Source organism: Arctopsyche grandis, chromosome 7 (genome assembly GCF_051622035.1).
Source record: "Arctopsyche grandis isolate Sample6627 chromosome 7, ASM5162203v2, whole genome shotgun sequence".
Lineage (NCBI taxonomy): Eukaryota > Metazoa > Arthropoda > Insecta > Trichoptera > Hydropsychidae > Arctopsyche > Arctopsyche grandis.
In genome coordinates, this window is record NC_135361.1 from 28,639,259 (window position 1) to 28,658,438 (window position 19,180).

A 19,180-nucleotide genomic window follows, 5' to 3' on the forward strand; every position below is an offset into this window, starting at 1 on the left:
GGTTTCAACATGTACAGTCATTGCGGTCAATTCAAATAAACATATGTATGTATTTACTCACTAATAATAATGAACAATGATTCATCGAAATTGTATTTTTCAGTTGAAAGATACCACTTTTGTATTATAAATATATTAATTTGATAAAGTTGTGTTTTCCGCCAATCGTTTCATATTGTTTTGAGCAATATTCACTCAATGAAACGTTGATAAATAGTACCTTATAATATTATGAAGTATCGGCAAAAAGTTATTCGTTCAAACGTCAACGAGGCTTGAAACTTGCTTAATGGCGCTTAAACAGCCTCTACACACACTCGTCGTTATTTTCCTCCCCTTTGTGCACGATATATACTTATATTATACGTGCTTACAGTTTTTTTTGCTTTCGGGCCTTTTGTAAGCACGCTTTTCCTTCCGCGGAAAAATTTCCGCGCGCGAAAATATGATAATCGTTATCAATAATCTCTTTATGGCTTTCGCTCTCTCCTGCTCGTACACACTTTCGACACGTGGGCTAATATGTATATACTATAATATATATGTATGTTTGTGGAGGACGCATATAGGATGTGGCTGAAATATCTGATGACTTTTGAGTAGTAATAATATGAACAAAACCTTATTAATTAATTTAATATGATTTATTAATAATAAGTTTACATTCAGCCATATTTAAAATAATTAGAATTTTTGATTAAAATTATCGCAATTTTAATAAATAATTTTTTTTATTAAACTTCAGTACCTGATCATTTTTCCTCTTTCAATACATTGTAATTTTTTATACGACCAACTGTATATTATTTCATTTTAATAAAGCATACGGGATAAAACCCGTGACCACAATATTGAAGGCATCACATGTAAACTGTTGATTAAATCAGTTCGTTATAAATTTGATTATTTCTTTACGCATTTAATGTTTTAAATATTTTTTTTCATAATGAGATGCTTTAAGCTGTTGCAAATTATACAATGTGCTATAAATAAAATTATTTTAATGCAATTTAAATCAGAAAGTCATCAAGATTCTCTTTAGTAAAAGTGTGTGTCTGATGATGACATATCTGCGAATGGCAAATCATTTTCGCGTGAAATTCGAAAGGAAAAACTAATTATACTTTTTCGCAACGGGAACGCATTACTATCGTTCGGAGCTCGTTAAGTTATTTTTCGCCCGGAGGAAATAAAAGTTTTTCCCTATTCTTTATTAAACAGAGGAAGATTTTTCTCTTACGTCCGAAAAGTGGAAGAAATAATATTTCTCTTGTGCAATAAATCGTCTTTTGTAAAAGTGCTGTATAATGCCCGCAATAAAAACACACTTATAAATATATTTATTCATTTCGCGGAAGTTCCCTAGGGTTTTTTCCCATGGGTGGGGGGGTTATTGATAAAAGGGCGCACCGAGTCGATGAATTAAGGATGAAAATGTATCCGTAATGTGACATAGGAAACTTTATTGAAAAAGTAACAGAAATAGGTCGAATAGAAAAGCTGAATGGATATACATCCGCTTATATCCACTCACCTAAGTATCATATGTATAATTCAATATAAAGAAAATTTCATATAATATATCAAGAGTGGCTTTATAGATCCTTAATAATATTATAAAAGTAAAAGGAATACCAATTTTGTTACAACATACAAAAGTAAACATACATACAAACATATGTATGTATATAGGTATTATATTAGAAAATCTCTAGTAAAAATGTTTTTGTTCGATTGACGATATTACAACGTATTGACATTTTCGTTTTCCGCGTTAAATGTTTGTTGTATTTATTTTTATTCATTTCTTGGAGAAATGTACGCAAAACGATGAAGTGCCAAACAACATAAACACATCCATCAAGCGAACGCACGACGAGACCAAGGAATTTGCTTGAAATGAAAAAGGTCCCTTACCTCTCAAGTCACGTTGAAAATAAAAATAATAGTACCACGAAGGAAAAATGAACGGAAAACCGATATCCTCCTCAATATGAAAATACTCCCGACAACCAGTGTTTTTCGCAGTTTTCCCCGTGGAATCGCAACAGCTTCCCTTTCAAATATTTTGCGTACTGAAAAATACTGAATACTTTCGAAATTGCACGTACCTATGTTTTTATATATAGGTACATTTGTATGTATATTTGCATACCATACAATTTTTGATTAAAATATGTATAAATTCTGACCGAACTCGCAGATTGATTTCTAGCATATACATATAAATATGTTTTCATGTATTATATATGTAGGTATGTATGTATGGATGTAGGAATGAATATTCATAGGAATTTATAATTTTTGGTAATCGTTACATAGGAAACGCTCTCGAAATTTATCTTAAAATAGAGCCAGAAAGATCTACATATTTCACTTTGGATTTTTTATAATATTATTTCATTTAAATATTTTATATATAAACTTATTTTCAGTTCACTAGGCCGTAAGAAATTCATAATTTTGATACTTGATATTGGTCTAAAAATTAGTGAAATGAGTTTTAGGTGTTTTTAGATCAAAATGCTTAGAGCTTAATAAATTTAAGTTATCAGAATTCATCTCTGGTTTTCTTGTGTCAATTTTTATATTATTAGAATGACTTTTATAATGTCAATTGATTTTGATGTTTAAATGCTTTTTATTATTACGTAATTATATTCACAATACATCTTTTATCTATTTTAATAGCTACTGATCTACTGATCATTTTCTATTTTACAATTAAATTAAATTTGGTTAGTAATCATAGTATTATATTATTCTAATATTAATCTACAGCATAATAGGAAAAAGAGCTCAAAAACTATTTACAATCTTTATAAATGCTCAAAATACATCTAATTCATAATATTAATTAAAGACTCACTAAAGTAGATGACCTAAAGCAGATTGTGTTTAGGTAATCTGTGTGTTATACCTGAAGGGTATAGATATTTTGTTGTAATCACCGAGACTCTTCACAAGTGTGTTAGTATGGTTATTAGTGATTCTGTCATAGAATCTACTGGTTAGTCTGTTAGTAATGTCTGTAACAAACGGAATGTTGTATATGGCATGTAGTTTTTTCAAGTTAGTATATATGGGTGTATTATAAATTATTTTTAGGTTGTCAATTCGATATCATCATTTGTTTGATGTACATACATATGTTACTTTCTATTCTCTTTAGAAGGCAATGGACTTTAGATTTTTTTTAAATATGATGTCTATGAATATGTCTACAAGACCTAATTAATCATTAACGTATTTTAAAACATGCAATAAGTCAGAAAGAATAAATAATTAAACGATAATTCAATACACTCAAATTGACCTTTTAATTGGAATTTTCATTTCTAATAGTGTTTTTCTTGTTAACATTACAATTCATTGTTTTGAAAAGAAACTGATACATCTTTCGAAATTAATGTTAATATAAAAACTTATTAATGGATTGTTATACAAAATATGATTTTATTAGGAAAAGTAATACTGTGTTCTGATACAATACAAAAATGTTTATAAAAAACTTTAGTAAAAAAACTCATGTAACAAAATAAATGTATATAAAAAATAATGTACTGAAATATAAAAAATAAATGTATATAAAAAACTTTAGTAAAAAAACTATATTAAAAAAAAGTCAAGTAAAATAAATGTATATAAACAAATAATGTACAAAAATATAATAAATAATTAAATAAATATATAATAAATTAAACACAATTAATTTATTAAAATAAAAAGGCAATTTAAACAATATTTCAACAACAAATGTACAAATGTGTGGGATTAAAATTTCAATCAAAATGATTTCAATGATTGGGGTTTCAATCAAAAAGATTTCAATGATTGGGGTTTCAATCAAAATTATGATCCCGGCTTAAACTAATGTAATTAAATATATTACTAAGAGGTATGGGCCGCTTTTAGATTATCACATACATACTAATTGTTTAAACAATTAATAGCATATCAAGGCGAAAAGGTTGAAGATAGATTATCCCGTATCCGAGATTCTGGATATTTGTTACGCATTGTATACGATACTTTATCTCCAACGTAATGGTAGACGATACATTTACGTATATTGATGACCAAAATGAGCAATATGGCAAAGTATGAAAACGATCGGATAAGAGATAAAAATGACCACTGACACGAAAGCCATGTGAAACGTAAAGGAGGTATGTAAAAACAGGAATAATTCTATAAAAATATGAAAATAAAGTCAAATTTTAGAAAAAGAAAGATCATATAAATGACATTAAATTACATGAAGATCCAAAGAACGTTATGAAAATAGTGTAAAACACATCTTAATCGCGTTTACATATGTACGTAAGGCTTGGGACAAGAGCCAGAATTACCAAAAGGGGGTGGGATTTTCTCACTACCCACCGCTTCCAAACTTATCGAAATCAATTCTGCGTCGTTCTAAAGACGGATAATAAACGGCTCGGGTAGACGAGGCCTGAAAGGAATCGCCCAGTCACCGACACAACCCCTCGGTGTCGACATGACAGCACACAAGAGACCACCCTACACCACCCCCACGTACACCCCCGAATCCTCCGGGCCGGTAATGGCGTCCTCAGCATCAATGCCAAGTCGGGGCCATTATGCCACCGGGGTGGATTATCGATGCCTTTATGTTGAGACACATAAATTTGAGGATTGGCTATTTTTTCAGTTCCTCCAGACATATCGGACGGGCAGACGTCTGGCGATGTCACCGCTCAAGAGGGAGACAATAGCACTCTGGTGTGTCACGCCACGGGCAGGCCCCAGCCCAGGATAGTGTGGAGGAGGGAGGATGGGGAGCATCTCCTCATCAGGAAAGGTCCCAGGGATCTCGTCCGAGGTAAGGTTGGCGAGCGGAGGAAAAAATCGGGAAAAAATTCGGTCACCGGAGCAAAAAGTCCATTAAGGTCGCGGTGTGTAATTTTCCGGCCGGGGGAAAAATCTCTTGAAAGTATTCAAAAGGAACTTTCGCGGGTCATTAGGTGGGTGCGCGTCTTGTTGTTTATACGTTTAGAGGCGTAATTTAATTTCGTCATTTTGAGAAATTCGTTTGTGGGTTGGGGTTTGTTTTTGATAAAAAAAAGGTGCGTTCAAGTTTCTTGATAACTTTACGTTTATATAATCTTTAATTAAATTATTATTTATGTACTTGAAATTGAAACAATGTGAGACTAAATGTAATATGTAAAGTTAATATTATTATAAAATATACATATATTAAAATTAAATCATTATATTATATATATTAATTTTTATTATGAGTGGCAAAGTCCAATTTTCTTTATTTCGAGAAATATTATATTTCGCAAAACATTAAATATGATGTTTTACGTTTAACAATATTTAAAAATACTGGTAGCCGGTAATACGTATATTCTGAATTTCAGAGATTCTCGACATATCGACATTAATGTGATAACGATTTGTGAATTAAGTCAAACAGAAATAGTGTTTTTGGAACTGAAAATTGTCACTTTCAAATATAACGGCTCATATGTATATATGTATGTACATATGGGAATAACACTACGCTCTCTATCGCATAGAAAGGAGGCTAATTTAGTGGATATTAAATTTACAAATTTAATATCTCAATTAAATCTATTTCGCATTATTTGATGTTATTAAAATTTTACTGTCTAATTATATGTATGTAATTCTAAGACGAAATCACGATTATAATTTTGTACGTGTTTCATCTTTGATAATTTTAATAGTATATTTGTGTACATATGTTTTTATATATTTATTTTAAAACCTTGGATAAACAGCACCGCAGGCTGAATTTTATTTAAAATTATTAAAAACTAAAGAAAAAATATAAAAGGAATTTTCGTTGATAATTTCGAGCCTCTCTTTAACTTGGGCCATGTGCCCTTTATACTTTCTACATACTATTAGTTACGTCATTTGCAACATGTATTTTCATTTCTCTTTATGTAAAAATAGTCATAAACATACTTAGTTTAAATTTACACAGTTATAAATGTGAATAAAAAGATGCTAATATAAAATTTTGCGATGTTTGTACAGCTTTCAATCTTCCTTTTTTGTTCTAAACTAACTATGATACTGTGGTTTAATTATAATAATTTCGTAGAACTGCAATTTAATCGAAAAATCGATTATACATGTTCATAGATCCAAAGAGAGGATTTAATTATTCCGAAATACCTAGTTTCAATTGCTCGAAATATTTTCCGTTGAAAAATTATAATTTGAAAAATATAATAAATCGCGCAGTGTAACTGCACAATTGTTGCAGTAGAGTGCGTGCAGTTTGTAGCATGCCACGCATATTTCATTAGTTGTCAGGTTAGTTTAATTACGGCAATTTATGAACGCGACCGGTCGCAGTTAATTATCAAAAATTGTATGTCGGAAACGACAGCACGATAAATTTGGCTCGGAATTGAATCGAGTGCGTTCGAATGCGAAACGTTTAATTTCACCGGTTGGCTACAGCTTAAAATACATACAGTTTATTTTTCTATGCATGCAAAAAACAAATGTTTTCTGAATGTTTGCAGTCGACACACACGCTGGAGATAGTTTGACTTTAGTCAAGTTGGAGAGGAGACAGATGGGTGCTTATCTGTGTATAGCATCGAATGATGTACCACCGGCTGTCAGCAAGAGGATAACTCTCAATGTCAATTGTAAGTCTTTAGAAAAGCTTTTGTTGTATAGAATTGTGTTTATTGTAAACAAAATTAAACATTTTCAAAGTAAATGCAAGTCACAAACTGAAACCTGCTTTGTATTGAAAACCACTGATGTTTAAATTATACTAATCTTGAACCATTTGCAGTTGCTCCAGTGATCAAAGTCCCCAACCAATTACTGGGGGCACCTTTCGGCACAGACGTCCAATTGGAGTGTTTTGTCGAAGCCTACCCCAACACGATCAACTACTGGATCAAGAACAGGGGTGATATGCTCCTATCTGGGTCAGGACCTTTTCTTTTCAACCACCAATAACTTACATACAAACGAACGAGCTGAAAGTATCCGGGTTAAAAGTTTGAGAGGGTACCCAAAATAGCCTGAATTTTGGTTTAGACAATGGCGTGTCAAAAAAAAAAAAAAACAAGTTCATACTTTAATAATCTTCAATGGACTCTCCATTAGATGCAATACATTTTCTCTTTTATTTTATCAAATTATGCCATGCCGTTGTGGGCCTGCTCTAAGGCGACACATATGGCCAACTTTGTGCAGATGTGAGTTTATAATATAATTATAAATTTTAAATTTAATTTAAGAAACCGTTTCAACATTGAAATCAGAGAAACGATTGACCTGGATCATATGTATCCAAGGTCTGGCCAGCAACACTGAATCAAGGCAAAAACCCCTGGCCATCTAAGTTGATAGTACTATTCTCTAACCACCAATTTTTAAAGCAGTTCAACATTTTATCCTTCCACCATGTTCTGTTTAACCTCTTCTTAGTCTTCAAAACCTTTTTTTTATTTATCTTACAATATGTAGAATAAAGTTTTATCAAGGTCAGATGAAACTGTGTAATTAAAATTCAAAAAACGTCACTTATTCCGTTTTATTTTTGTTTAAATTATATGTTGCATAGATTGTGTGAATATGTGGTCATGGTGTAGGAACCAAACGCACGTTTGCTATAATTAAATCGTGGTATAAATTTACGCATCTTCAAAATTTTGAGATAAAACAGAAGTGAGATTACACAACCCATTTTAAGCATTAAAAATCCAGCATAGTCTTTGAATTTGGCTTAGCTTTTAGTACTTTCTGTATAGTAAATAGCTGAAAGATTTCCATCTGCTTCATTGTAGCTAATCCTTATAAGTATCTTAAAGCATTACAGCAGTTTCTTCCCTAGTTTTATTAAGAATCATTGCTTTTCAAATACCATCTCTAATTTTAAATGGTTTCAGAATTAGTTTGAGAATTGTAAATAATGTTGGAACAAGGCTATATAACGTTTCTATTTGTATTATGATAACAAAAAATTTTTAAAACCGCAATTCAGTAGCCAAAATATTTTGGGTATCCCTCGTACACAACCTGGTGATGCCTCAACAAGCGGCGATGTTAATGTTGAAATATTAATTTATGATTACAAGGAAGAAGCACTTAATCAGCGAGGTGAAAACGGGACCATACAAGGTCCACCTACAGCTGACCATCGTAAATTTTAGCAAGAGGGACCTGGGGACTTACATGTGCGTTGCCACCAACTCCCTGGGCAAAGCCGAAGGCACCATTAGATTATACGGTGAGGTTTGGCCGATTAATTAATTAATTTATTTACCTACTCCAGAGCTGCAATCGAGCTCGTAAATAATACATTAAATGAGGTACAAGGTTTCCCCCTGCCCGGGTTGCTAACACCTGTTCTGTGGGGGTGGATTTTCCGCAAAGGTGAGTGGTCTCGGTAAATACGGGGGTGTTCCAAGTCTATCTGTGTGTAACCCTTTCTTGTGGGTCTTATCGCGTTTAAAATATGTTCAATTCTAAAAATGCACTCGGTTGGGTGTTTCAAAAGCGAGGGGAATAAAAATCTTGATCTAATGAATGGGTTTTGGGGTGGAATTCATGATTATGTTTCTGTTATCTTGACTGCTCATTTTAAATGTTCTGTGAATTTGATACTTATGCAGTATATACAAATGTATAATGCATTTTGTGTAATTACTAATTTGTGGTATGAATTATATATTTTTGAATGACAAATAATCTCTTTTGTGGGTATTTTTATTCGCATTTTTATTTAACTTTTAAATTAATTAAGAAATAATTTAGTATCGTAAAGTAAATGTTAAAAAGCTCATTTTGATATGTGAATGCAATTTGTATATATATTAATTTTGAATTTAAAATTACATCATTTTATTTGCAATATGTGATGAATTATGATTTAATAATAAATATGACATATTTGAAACATCTCAAACCTACCAAAACTTAGTGAATTTAAATTCGAACTCAAAAATATAAGAAAGAGGGTAATTTTGTAATATAAAAGACTTATTTTTGAAGCGTGTCTGTTCTTAACGCTGTACAAGTCTCCCCATTTTAAGATCAAAGAGGGTTGTTGACCTTTTGATACCTTCCAGAATAAAATTCTAGAATTTTTTTCATAATTTACTCTCGTAGTTTTTGAGGGATGAATATATTCATTACCTTTCCAAAAAATGAATTTTCATATATTTTTTTTATTAAATTCTCATTACAGTTCATATTATTATATAATGTCTAATGTGAATTTTTTCAAAAATTTGAATTGAAAAATAATAAACACAGAACCGTCGAACCAAACACTCGAAAGAATATTTTCCGATATAGAAGTTTGTCTGAAAAGCTCTCGATTGTAAATCGTAGGCTCGTGCGAACGCCTGGTGGGGGAAGAGAGCTTAACGCCCGGTGATCTTGATAACGAACCCCCATCGTAATGAGAGCCTCGTCCCAACTTGTTGACACCCACGACCCCTTCAAAAACCACCCCAAACCTTTGCTACAATCCCCTTCAAGCCGCAGGCTTTGAAATTCTCGACTTTTTGTCCCACATATACATTTTTTTCGGGTACAAAGCCACCCCCTCTTTCGTCACTTGCACATTTTCCGTTATCGGTATCGTGACGGATTTGTCTTCGAGGATGATACCGGTGGGATTTATCGCAAAAACAATATCGTACAAAGCGACTCTGATATCCGGCACGATGCGTCGTAAAAAAACTGATGCGAAAAAAAGAGGAAAAGCTCGGAAAAATCGTAGTTTTCCCGTACATTGCGCGTATCGAAAGGGCTCGGCGCACGGTGCTTTCGTACTACGATTATGTCGTGTCCTATTTATGGGCTGTTTTACTGTGGAAATTTTGTGGTTTGGTTTTTTGAATGATATGTAATATGATTTAGAAAATATTTTTGATAAATTAGTTATGAAAATTGCAAAAAAAAAATAATGCATTTTTGATATAAAAAGACAGTCTATCAAAATAAGTGTATTAAAATCTTTTATAATTGTATTTTATATACTTAGATTATAGGTCCAATTCGAATACGTCTTGTGTTTCTGATCAAATTGTGATTCTTAAATTTCACAAATTGGTCATCTCATGTTTTCAGATACAAATTTTTAACATATTTTTGATTGTATTAATTTTCTTATCTCAACTATGTGTAAAACCTGCCCTAACTAACTTGATTGAAATTTGTGAAACAATATTCACAGAAATCGTTCAGTTTTGAATTTTTTATCAATTTTTATATTTCAAACGAACTGGAAAATGTATTAAAGAGGTGCTATTTCACGGATCTCTTAACTCAATATGTGGCATAAAATAGAGAAATAATCGCAGCTCGAATGGCTAGAAAAACGAGAAGCGGTGTTTCAAAGTCGCAATATACAATTCGGATTTAATTTTCCGGAAAATTCCTTCGGTTTTTCCGCGCCCACTCTGTCAATTTATTAAACATCATCTTTTATTAGACGAGGGCGGTTCAGTCGAACGGGGTAGACCGCGTATTAACATTGACGTTAACATATGACTAACGGTTTGTCGTCGTCATGTTATTTCAACCCCCACACTCCAAACCCACCCCCCACTTTTTTTTGCTAATAAAATACCGGTTAATAAAATTTCACCTAACTCAATTTGTTATGTGACATTTTCATAATAATCTTTTATAGCGGCATTTTTTCCATAAAATGTCAACCCGGGGGAGGCTGGGGGGAGGGTTTGGCTTTTTATGACGGGGTTGACGCAAGATTTTCGCGCGGGATTTATTGTCGCGCATATTTCACGAAGATTAAAGCCTTCGAAGGCTTTTTTTTCCGCGTTTCCGTTTGAAATTGTCGAAACGTTAAAATTTGTTTTAATATGCAAATAAATTTTCGAAATGTCGGAAGGAGTGAGCAAATATTTTGCCGAACGTCAAATTAAATATTTTTCTCGGAACGCACTGGAGGAGATTGAAGTTTCGATTAATGATTTCTCAGTTGTTATGTTCGTTTGAAAATTACTTCAATAATAAATAACCAAAACACACTTAGACGCAAACCTAATCATGTCGTAAACACGGTTCACATAACTACAGTCATATGTCATAGTTGAGCTTACTTTTGTTCCAAGTACATACATATGTCAAGTCCGAACTATTTTAGTCACATAACTTTAATAACATATTAAGACAGTAGAAGAATTTAAAAAAAAAATTGCATTTGTGCCAAATGATTGATACGACCAGTAGTAGAAGAAATAAATAAATATATGAGTGCGTTGGTTGAATGGGCAATGTTTTCAAATTCGAAATGCTACTTTGAAGAAAAAGATCGTTTTTGAAATTTTTTTTTTTTATTTCAATCGAACAAGTACATTCGCCTTTACAGATCACTCCAAAATGACGAGTGTACCAATACAGATATAATTTTATCAATACGAGATACAATGCGAATTCATACAAACATCATCCACAGTGAGATCTATGCAGCATTTTATTATATAAATTTGCGAATCTCAAGACGCTGAATTTGAGATTTGCAATTGAGATATGAAAGGAGATGCAGGTTTCAATGAAAATAAGAAAAATAGGAAAACCCTGATAGCAAACCTGGAGTCACAAACCAAGGTCTTCCTTTCAACTATTAGTTGCAATCGAACCGTGAACACTCTGCTCGAAAGCATAATATGCTAACCACAAGTCCACGCCGCTGGTTATATTGAATTATAAACTGGACCTTTTAGCTCCATTAGGATCGCTTAAAAACTTTTTTTTTGCAAATGCATTTATTTAGCAAATTTTCATCGATAATTCGGCCTTTTTGTGACACTTTTGAAAATAATATATTTGAAATTATTTTCGATGCAATCGAAAACTTCCAAAAAAAATAGTTATGATAGTTTTTTTTAAGAGTTTAAGAGTCTTCGGTTCTTTGTAGAGAAAATTTATAGTATATTATATTACAGTATATAAGAATACATATGTATATTGAGTTTTTAATGTAATACTATTCCTGTTTTTATAATTTATCAGACACTGGTTAATATCCAAAGTCGCACTGTCAATTAGTAATAGAATGTATTAAAGTTATAGAATTTAGCTTTAATTTTAAATAACATATCGAATCCTAAACAAAACTATGCTTTGAAAAGTCAACAGTAAAAATATATTAGTAAAAAAAATATATGCAAAAAGGAATTAGAATTGACAGTTACATAACTCTCATCAATAATTATAAAGTATTATATTTTTTTACACTTAGTTCATCTGATATACATATATTTACAAATATAATTCGTATCTATCACCATTTATAGCCATTCGTCATCAACTGCTATTGTAGATAAAGGACTTTTCAACGTACTTCCACTCGTCTCTATTCAGGGCAACTATCATCCATCTTATCTCACTAATTTTTCTAATTTCATCCACCTGTGGCCTTAATTGCATCCTTTAACATTTTCCACGGTACCATTCGTGCACTTCTTTCGTCCATTATTCTTACTATGTGACCGGCCCATTTCAACCTTTTTATTGTTTACTTTATATCAACTACCCTTGTCATACTTTACACCCACGTATCTCTTCTAGTTATGCCTAACATAGAGCGTTCCATACTTCTTTATTTATTTGTATCTAAATATATAATCGAATTAAAACCCTTTCGCGGCCCGCAAAATACCGCATCCGAAGGCGAACACATTGTTTTCATCAAAGACTTCCGAAAATGAGAAACTTTGTATTACTCCCAGTAGTAAAAATTCGCAGGCGAAATCGTATCATAAAAGTATTAGAGCGAGCGGGGCGACAAGGGGTTATGAATCACCACATTCATTGTTCTCGCTGGTTCTTTTCCGAACTTTTTCAACCCCCATCCCCTGCTACGATCATGGGGTTTTGCGGTCGACCTGTTAAACCAGGAGTTTTCGAACTTTTTCGGTCACGAAACCCTTTTACCGTGTAAAATCTCAGACAGAATCTCAACATTAAATTAAAACGGACATTATACATACTATTTTGAGTACATTATGTAGAACTGCTTCCCTTTTTCATGTATAATATTAATTTAAATATACATAAAATATTATAATTGACAAGAAATATTTTCGTGAACAGCGATTGACATGATTTGGTTGTGAAACTAAATTGACGACGTCAATATCAGCATGATAGAGAGAGGCTAACCTCTTATCATTGACAAAAAAGCATAAATTGACGTCATCAGCGAATAAGTTAACACTATGAGGAGACTATTTATAACACTATAGGGGACCTAAAATGGAACCCTGAGTAACACCAAATCTTATAAATATGGAAGAGATTCAAAATGTTCATATTTAACAAATTGATTCTGATCTCGAATAGTAGAATTGATTAGTTGAAAATATCTAAAAGTCTAACTTGACCAGACGAGCGTAATTACTGTAACGATCAAAAGCTTTGCGAAAATCGAAATACCACCCGTAGACCAGCGTAAACTTAATATGGTATTATGAAAGATTGTCTAAAATTGGAATCAACTATTTTGAAAGGGGGTGATGATTTCATGTTAAGAGGGCTGGACAGCAGCGCCTTGTCCATACAAACGTACTATACTTCTCCCTTCCTCAATTCTGGCACTAGAGAAATTATTTTTTAATATGCTATGGATATCCACCATTGGGGTGCATCTATCGTTTTATTTTTTTGATTAATTATTTTTTATATGAGCTAGGAGCCGCCAAACATCTATAAAATCGCCTCTTTTTTACACCCACGAAACGAGTCCAGCGTGCTTATTTAACGGTCGATTTAAAAAAAAATACGCCGATAGATGCACAGAAAGTATCTTTTTCATACCGATGATGAAATTTTTTTAAAAATTGGTCCAGTTTTGGAGGAGAAAATAGTAGAATACGAAACCTCGATTTTGTCAATTTAAAATACGTTTTATCTGGTCGAAGCGCAACTGTCGCATTCACTCAATATATTTATTGATGTATATTGTCGCATTCACTCAATATATATATCGAAGAAAGGAACGGTAACAAAATTAAGTTTTCGGGTGAACAGCCCTCTTAAGAGCATTGATAAGGTTTTAAAAAATTCCTTTTAAAATTTATTCTTTTATCCGTATATTTAAGAGGAGTCATAGCGTTCCGCGGAACACGGTTTGAAAATCTGTTTAATTTTTAGCTGGAGCAAAGTTGGAGTGGCTTGAGAACACAGACACCCGGTTTAAAGTGTGTCCGAAACTTCGCATCGTCGCACTCGGGCCTAGTTTCCCCGCCACCTTTCTAATGGCCTATTTAACGTCACATCGGTAATAAACTTCAACAATATGTCTTCGATAAGTACCGTCGCTCGATTTTTATTTTCTCAGGTCTCGGCTATCTTTGGACCGTCCTGTAGCCGCTACGGCCGGAACGGGAATATTACCATAATTTACATTTTATGACGAAGTCCCTCCCCCTCCCCACCCCGATCGTCATCTTATGCAGTATTTTTATACGTAGCCTTAATCGATTCTAAACGGATATTTTATAAAGTGGTCATAAAAATAATATTCTTCGCGTATTATAGTGCGTCGTTGAATGGACGTTTGGTAGAGAACAGCTTTGACGGGAAACTTTGGGGCAAGGGGCAAAGTTTGACCCGAGTCGAAGATTGACTGTTGATTTATAGCACCTTAAATATTTTAATATTCTATTTTGGTGATTTTTTTTTATTATTTTAACTTTAAATTACATATGTATGCTTTAGATAAAGTGAAAACCTCGGGGTTTAAGTCCATGACCTCTCTACTGGTAACTAATTGATTAATACTTGCCGCACTGTGATGGATAGCGGGTGATTGGGCCTTGTATTTTATTTAATATCTACAAATATACTGAATAACAGGTATTATATATTTTATGTTTTCCTCGTCAAAACCTCTATGATTCTAATTATGTCATTAAAAAATAAAAACATTGATCAATATCAATATTAATAATTATTTTCGCATAAAGCTTCTTGTACATACGTAGATGTGATAAAGAGGGGGCAGGAATTCAGTACGCTGCGCTCAATGGCTAGTGTGAGAATGAGAACCGCCTTGAAATGACGGCTCTGCTTCAGTCGTTATTTTTTTATTTTTTTATGTGGCGTATAATACACGCTTAAAGGTTTTTATAGCCAAATACAATAATTAAAATCGCAGATTTTGCATTAATTTAACTTAAAACACACATTTTAAACTGTACACTTGGTGTCCAGCACAGTGGCTAGCGGATTTTCTTGGCACATTAAGGCAAATGCTACCCAAATGAGCTACGCAGTGGATTTTTTGTTTAATTATGCTTTATAAAAATAATAATTAGTTGGTTCTTTGCAAATTTAAATTGCGATTTTTTTAATCCGTATCACAGAGTAATCTGTTTTATTTTTTTATTTATTTGAACAGAAATAAAAATTCCTACAAAGCCACCGACGACAACTAGCACAACGACCGAGGCGACAACGACTACTACGATATGTAAGTTGAAACAATTTAATAATGTTATTGTTCAAAAGTGGACCAGGTCTATTGTAAAAATTAAATTCAACTATTAATTTTGGTAAATTTTTGGTAAAAAAAATATATAAGATTATAAAAATGACGGTCTTGGCTCACTTTTTGGTTCTTAATTGCTACAGACGACTGTATTTTTCTCTAATTTCAGCCACAACGGTCGCCACTCAGTTGACGGTCGTAAGAAGAAAAGTTTTAATTGTGCCAACTACTGCTGGTAAGTGGGTTCATTATAAAGAGATGCTCAAACTTTGGCGCGTGGACCTCGTTCTATTTTACTTAGACTATACTTACCTACCGTAAGCGAGAAAGGAAAAGACTTTTTTCTAAAATTTCCACCGGAAAAGTCAACCCGGGGAAAAAGCGATACGTGGGAGAGCAACTTTACAAACCGGAACGCCGCTACTGTCCAGCTTTTCCAAAATTATATACATATATATATATATGTATGTATACTACGCATTTATCAATTAAAATCTGAGATTACATATTTAAAATGCCTGGCGATATATTCACCCGTCAACCAGATCGTTGAAGGGGTAGGGGTAGATTGAATTCATTGATCTTTAATAATAACAATACAAATATTTGACATACTTATTTTTAATTTAGAAAATAAAAATATTTTAGTATTTTTCATTTTTCCTTTTTGAATTTGCTATCAACCATAATCTAATGCTTTAATAATGAATTTCTACTCTTTAATCCCAAAATTCTTATAGAAATATGAGAAAAAAATGACGTATTTCTTAAAAATACATTTAACCTTATTATAATTATTAAAATTACTTAATTTCGAAAATTATTTCTAAATAATTATTACTAAAATAATTACAACAAAATTAATAACATATACAAACATATTTCAAATTATTATTATATAATTAATACATTCAGGTATTTTTAATTTTTTATTAAATTGTATATCAGGAAGGCCTTACAAGTAAATCCCATTGCGCCTCCCTGGCCAATTACAACAATGCAGCATTTTTTTCGCTGTATAAGTCGCTGAATTACGAGACACTGAAAACTCGCAAATTAACGAAACATCTCTGAATTGTACATACATTTTATTACACATTAATCACACTCAAATAGTGGTGACATAGTAGGTAGGAAGGTTTCAATTCAAGATTTTAGCCAATTTTAATCGGGAACCGTTTCAACAATGAAATCAAAGAGAATTGGCAAACTCTGGTAGGAAACAATCGACCTGGAGTCACAAATATCCAGATCTGACCAGCAGCACTACAGATATTCTTTTCAATCGAGGTCAGCTCATGGGATGGAACCCGGCGCCTCTTGGTGTTAGGCAGAAGCTTAATGACCGAACTATGCTGCTGGCAGGCATGTCAATATAATATTCTTAAGTCTCCAGAATTAATTAAGTATTAAATTAATTTATTACTTAATTTTTTTCTGTCTCGTGTGTATGTATATATCCTACATGCACTTTTTTGAGCTATTTTATTTGAAAATAAGTGTCATTTAATGAATAAAACATTATTATACTTAACTGGCTCTCGTTAGATACAGAATTAATAATTTTGTATCCCTAAATATATGTAGATACATTTAATTGAACATTTTATACATCGGGAGCAATAAAATCATTTTAATTAAAATTTATAACTTTTCTACACACATAAATTATTGAAATAATCAAAACCAAAACTATTATTACTTAAAATAGAAGACTTATATAATAATAACTGAAAGTCTATATTTGTCTCTGTGTGTCCGTGTTCGTTTTTGTCCTTTGTGTCCTAATATAGACGGACCATAATTATATCGAAGGTGGATTCTTCATAATGGGAAATATTTTATTGTTTTTCATTGATTTATCATTGCATTTTAGATATAATGATTTGGCATATGCAACGATTTCAATGCATCAAGATTCAAATCAAAGAAGAGACGACCAATCTTTTCAGCAACTTACAACAGTAGAAATTATCTAAATTTATATATCAATTATATACGTATAATCGTAAATTTCAAGTACTTTCCACATACATACATATGTACGTTTCACATGTAATACAATACATCACTGAAGTGCGATCTCAGAGTTAAGATAAGACGCAGAGCTATTCCCGGTACAAACACGCCGCGTTATCTGTAGTGTGATTTTCCGGAAAATACCCGTTGCATTGTTACCTTACCACCCCCACGCCACCCCTCTCCCGCCTAACATCCCCTTTTCGATTTTCCGGTGCACCGTTGAATGCAACAACTGCACATATAAATCGTCTCGAAAGAGCTTTGCACATTGTGTTGTTGCTTGGCGAGGCTTAAATTTTTTGACCGCGGGCCAAATTTCCTAATATGCGCTTTCAATTGTGGTCGTTTGTGCCGATCCGGTCTCAATGCAATCGGCTGAAATTTAATTTACCAGCCGCGTTCTCGAAATTCCATGTCGGTTTTCATTTGGAGAAAAATTTGAATGTGGTTTGGCATCGAATTTTATTGTTTCGTACACGTTTTTGATGCAAAACTGGGACTATTCGAAGGAGTACCAAGTGTCATATTTAAAATTGATATAAATCTGATATTACTTCTGGTATAATAATCAAACTTACATCGTTGAATAGGTCATAATGTAAAGAAATTATGATTGTATCATATAATTTTATAATTATGAAACGCTTCGAATTAATAAAATGTCTATCCATTTTTTAAATATTATTTTATTATAATAGGTTACTTTCATGACCGTTCTAATAAACAAGAGTAAACTGACACTTTTGGTTAACAGATCTTTACTAAATTTTATGTATTACTTGGCATTAAGCTGAAACTTCTAGGTATGAAATTTTAGTTCAATACGCTAAAAGGTTTCGGAGAAAAATATGAAAATCCTCGATTCACTAAAGTAAAAATACTACTTACGGTTGAGGTAAAACATTTAAAAAATATTAAAATATGAAATTTATAATTTCTATTACATGTTAAAAAGTTTCAGCCTAATAATCTATTCAGCAAATTAGGAAATAATTGAATCCAAATACTTAAAAAACACTTCCGGTCAACTTAAAAATTTGAAAAAAAATAACATAATTTCGATAAGCATTTTAGTAACGACAACAAGTTTTAGTTTGATAGGACTAACGGTGTTCAAAAAATCAACGAACATTGTTTCTAGTCATGAAAATGTAATCAGTGATTTTCAATACGCTTAAAACCTGAATAAAAAATATACAAATTGAACATAAGAGCGATCTGCTTAGCATTAATATACATAACATGCGATCAGACAATGTTAATTTAATAAATAAATAAATTATAATAAATTTTCACTCTATCGTTGGAAGCGCATTCTTTAAAATATCAATTTATGGATTCTTCTAAATGAAAATATTTATTAAATAAAACTTTACTTGATTTTAATTTGAATAGCTTAATGCTTAGTTTTGTTCCGACCTGCAATACAGTCGATATTCACATGTAATGTATGTACATACATACATATGTATGTTAGTATGGAATTTCTCGGAATCGACCTTACGATTGACGTACACTATGTAAATACACGTTGACCTGAAATTGACAGCATTTAAGCGGTTTAATTGTTTAGACTCTGAAATTGACGTCTACTCTAGTTGTAACAATATTGTACGAAAATGTTATTGGGTGTAAATTTTGATGAAGATTGTATAC

At 32.2% G+C, this 19,180-nt stretch overlaps 1 protein-coding gene across 1 annotated transcript in view; it reads left to right on the forward strand.

Annotated features, from left to right (window-relative positions):
• The window catches only part of LOC143914131 (lachesin-like), a 28,189-nt gene extending 10,719 nt beyond the window's left edge, over positions 1–17,470 (forward strand). The window contains exons 4-11 of the mRNA XM_077434220.1: positions 4,676–4,846; positions 6,537–6,665; positions 6,818–6,956; positions 8,112–8,263; positions 15,413–15,484; positions 15,672–15,787; positions 17,296–17,317; positions 17,379–17,470. Coding sequence (XP_077290346.1) covers positions 4,676–4,846; positions 6,537–6,665; positions 6,818–6,956; positions 8,112–8,263; positions 15,413–15,484; positions 15,672–15,787; positions 17,296–17,317; positions 17,379–17,470 — 893 coding nt within the window. The remainder of the gene's footprint in view (positions 1–4,675; positions 4,847–6,536; positions 6,666–6,817; positions 6,957–8,111; positions 8,264–15,412; positions 15,485–15,671; positions 15,788–17,295; positions 17,318–17,378) is intronic.
• Positions 17,471–19,180: the final 1,710 nt, after the last annotated feature.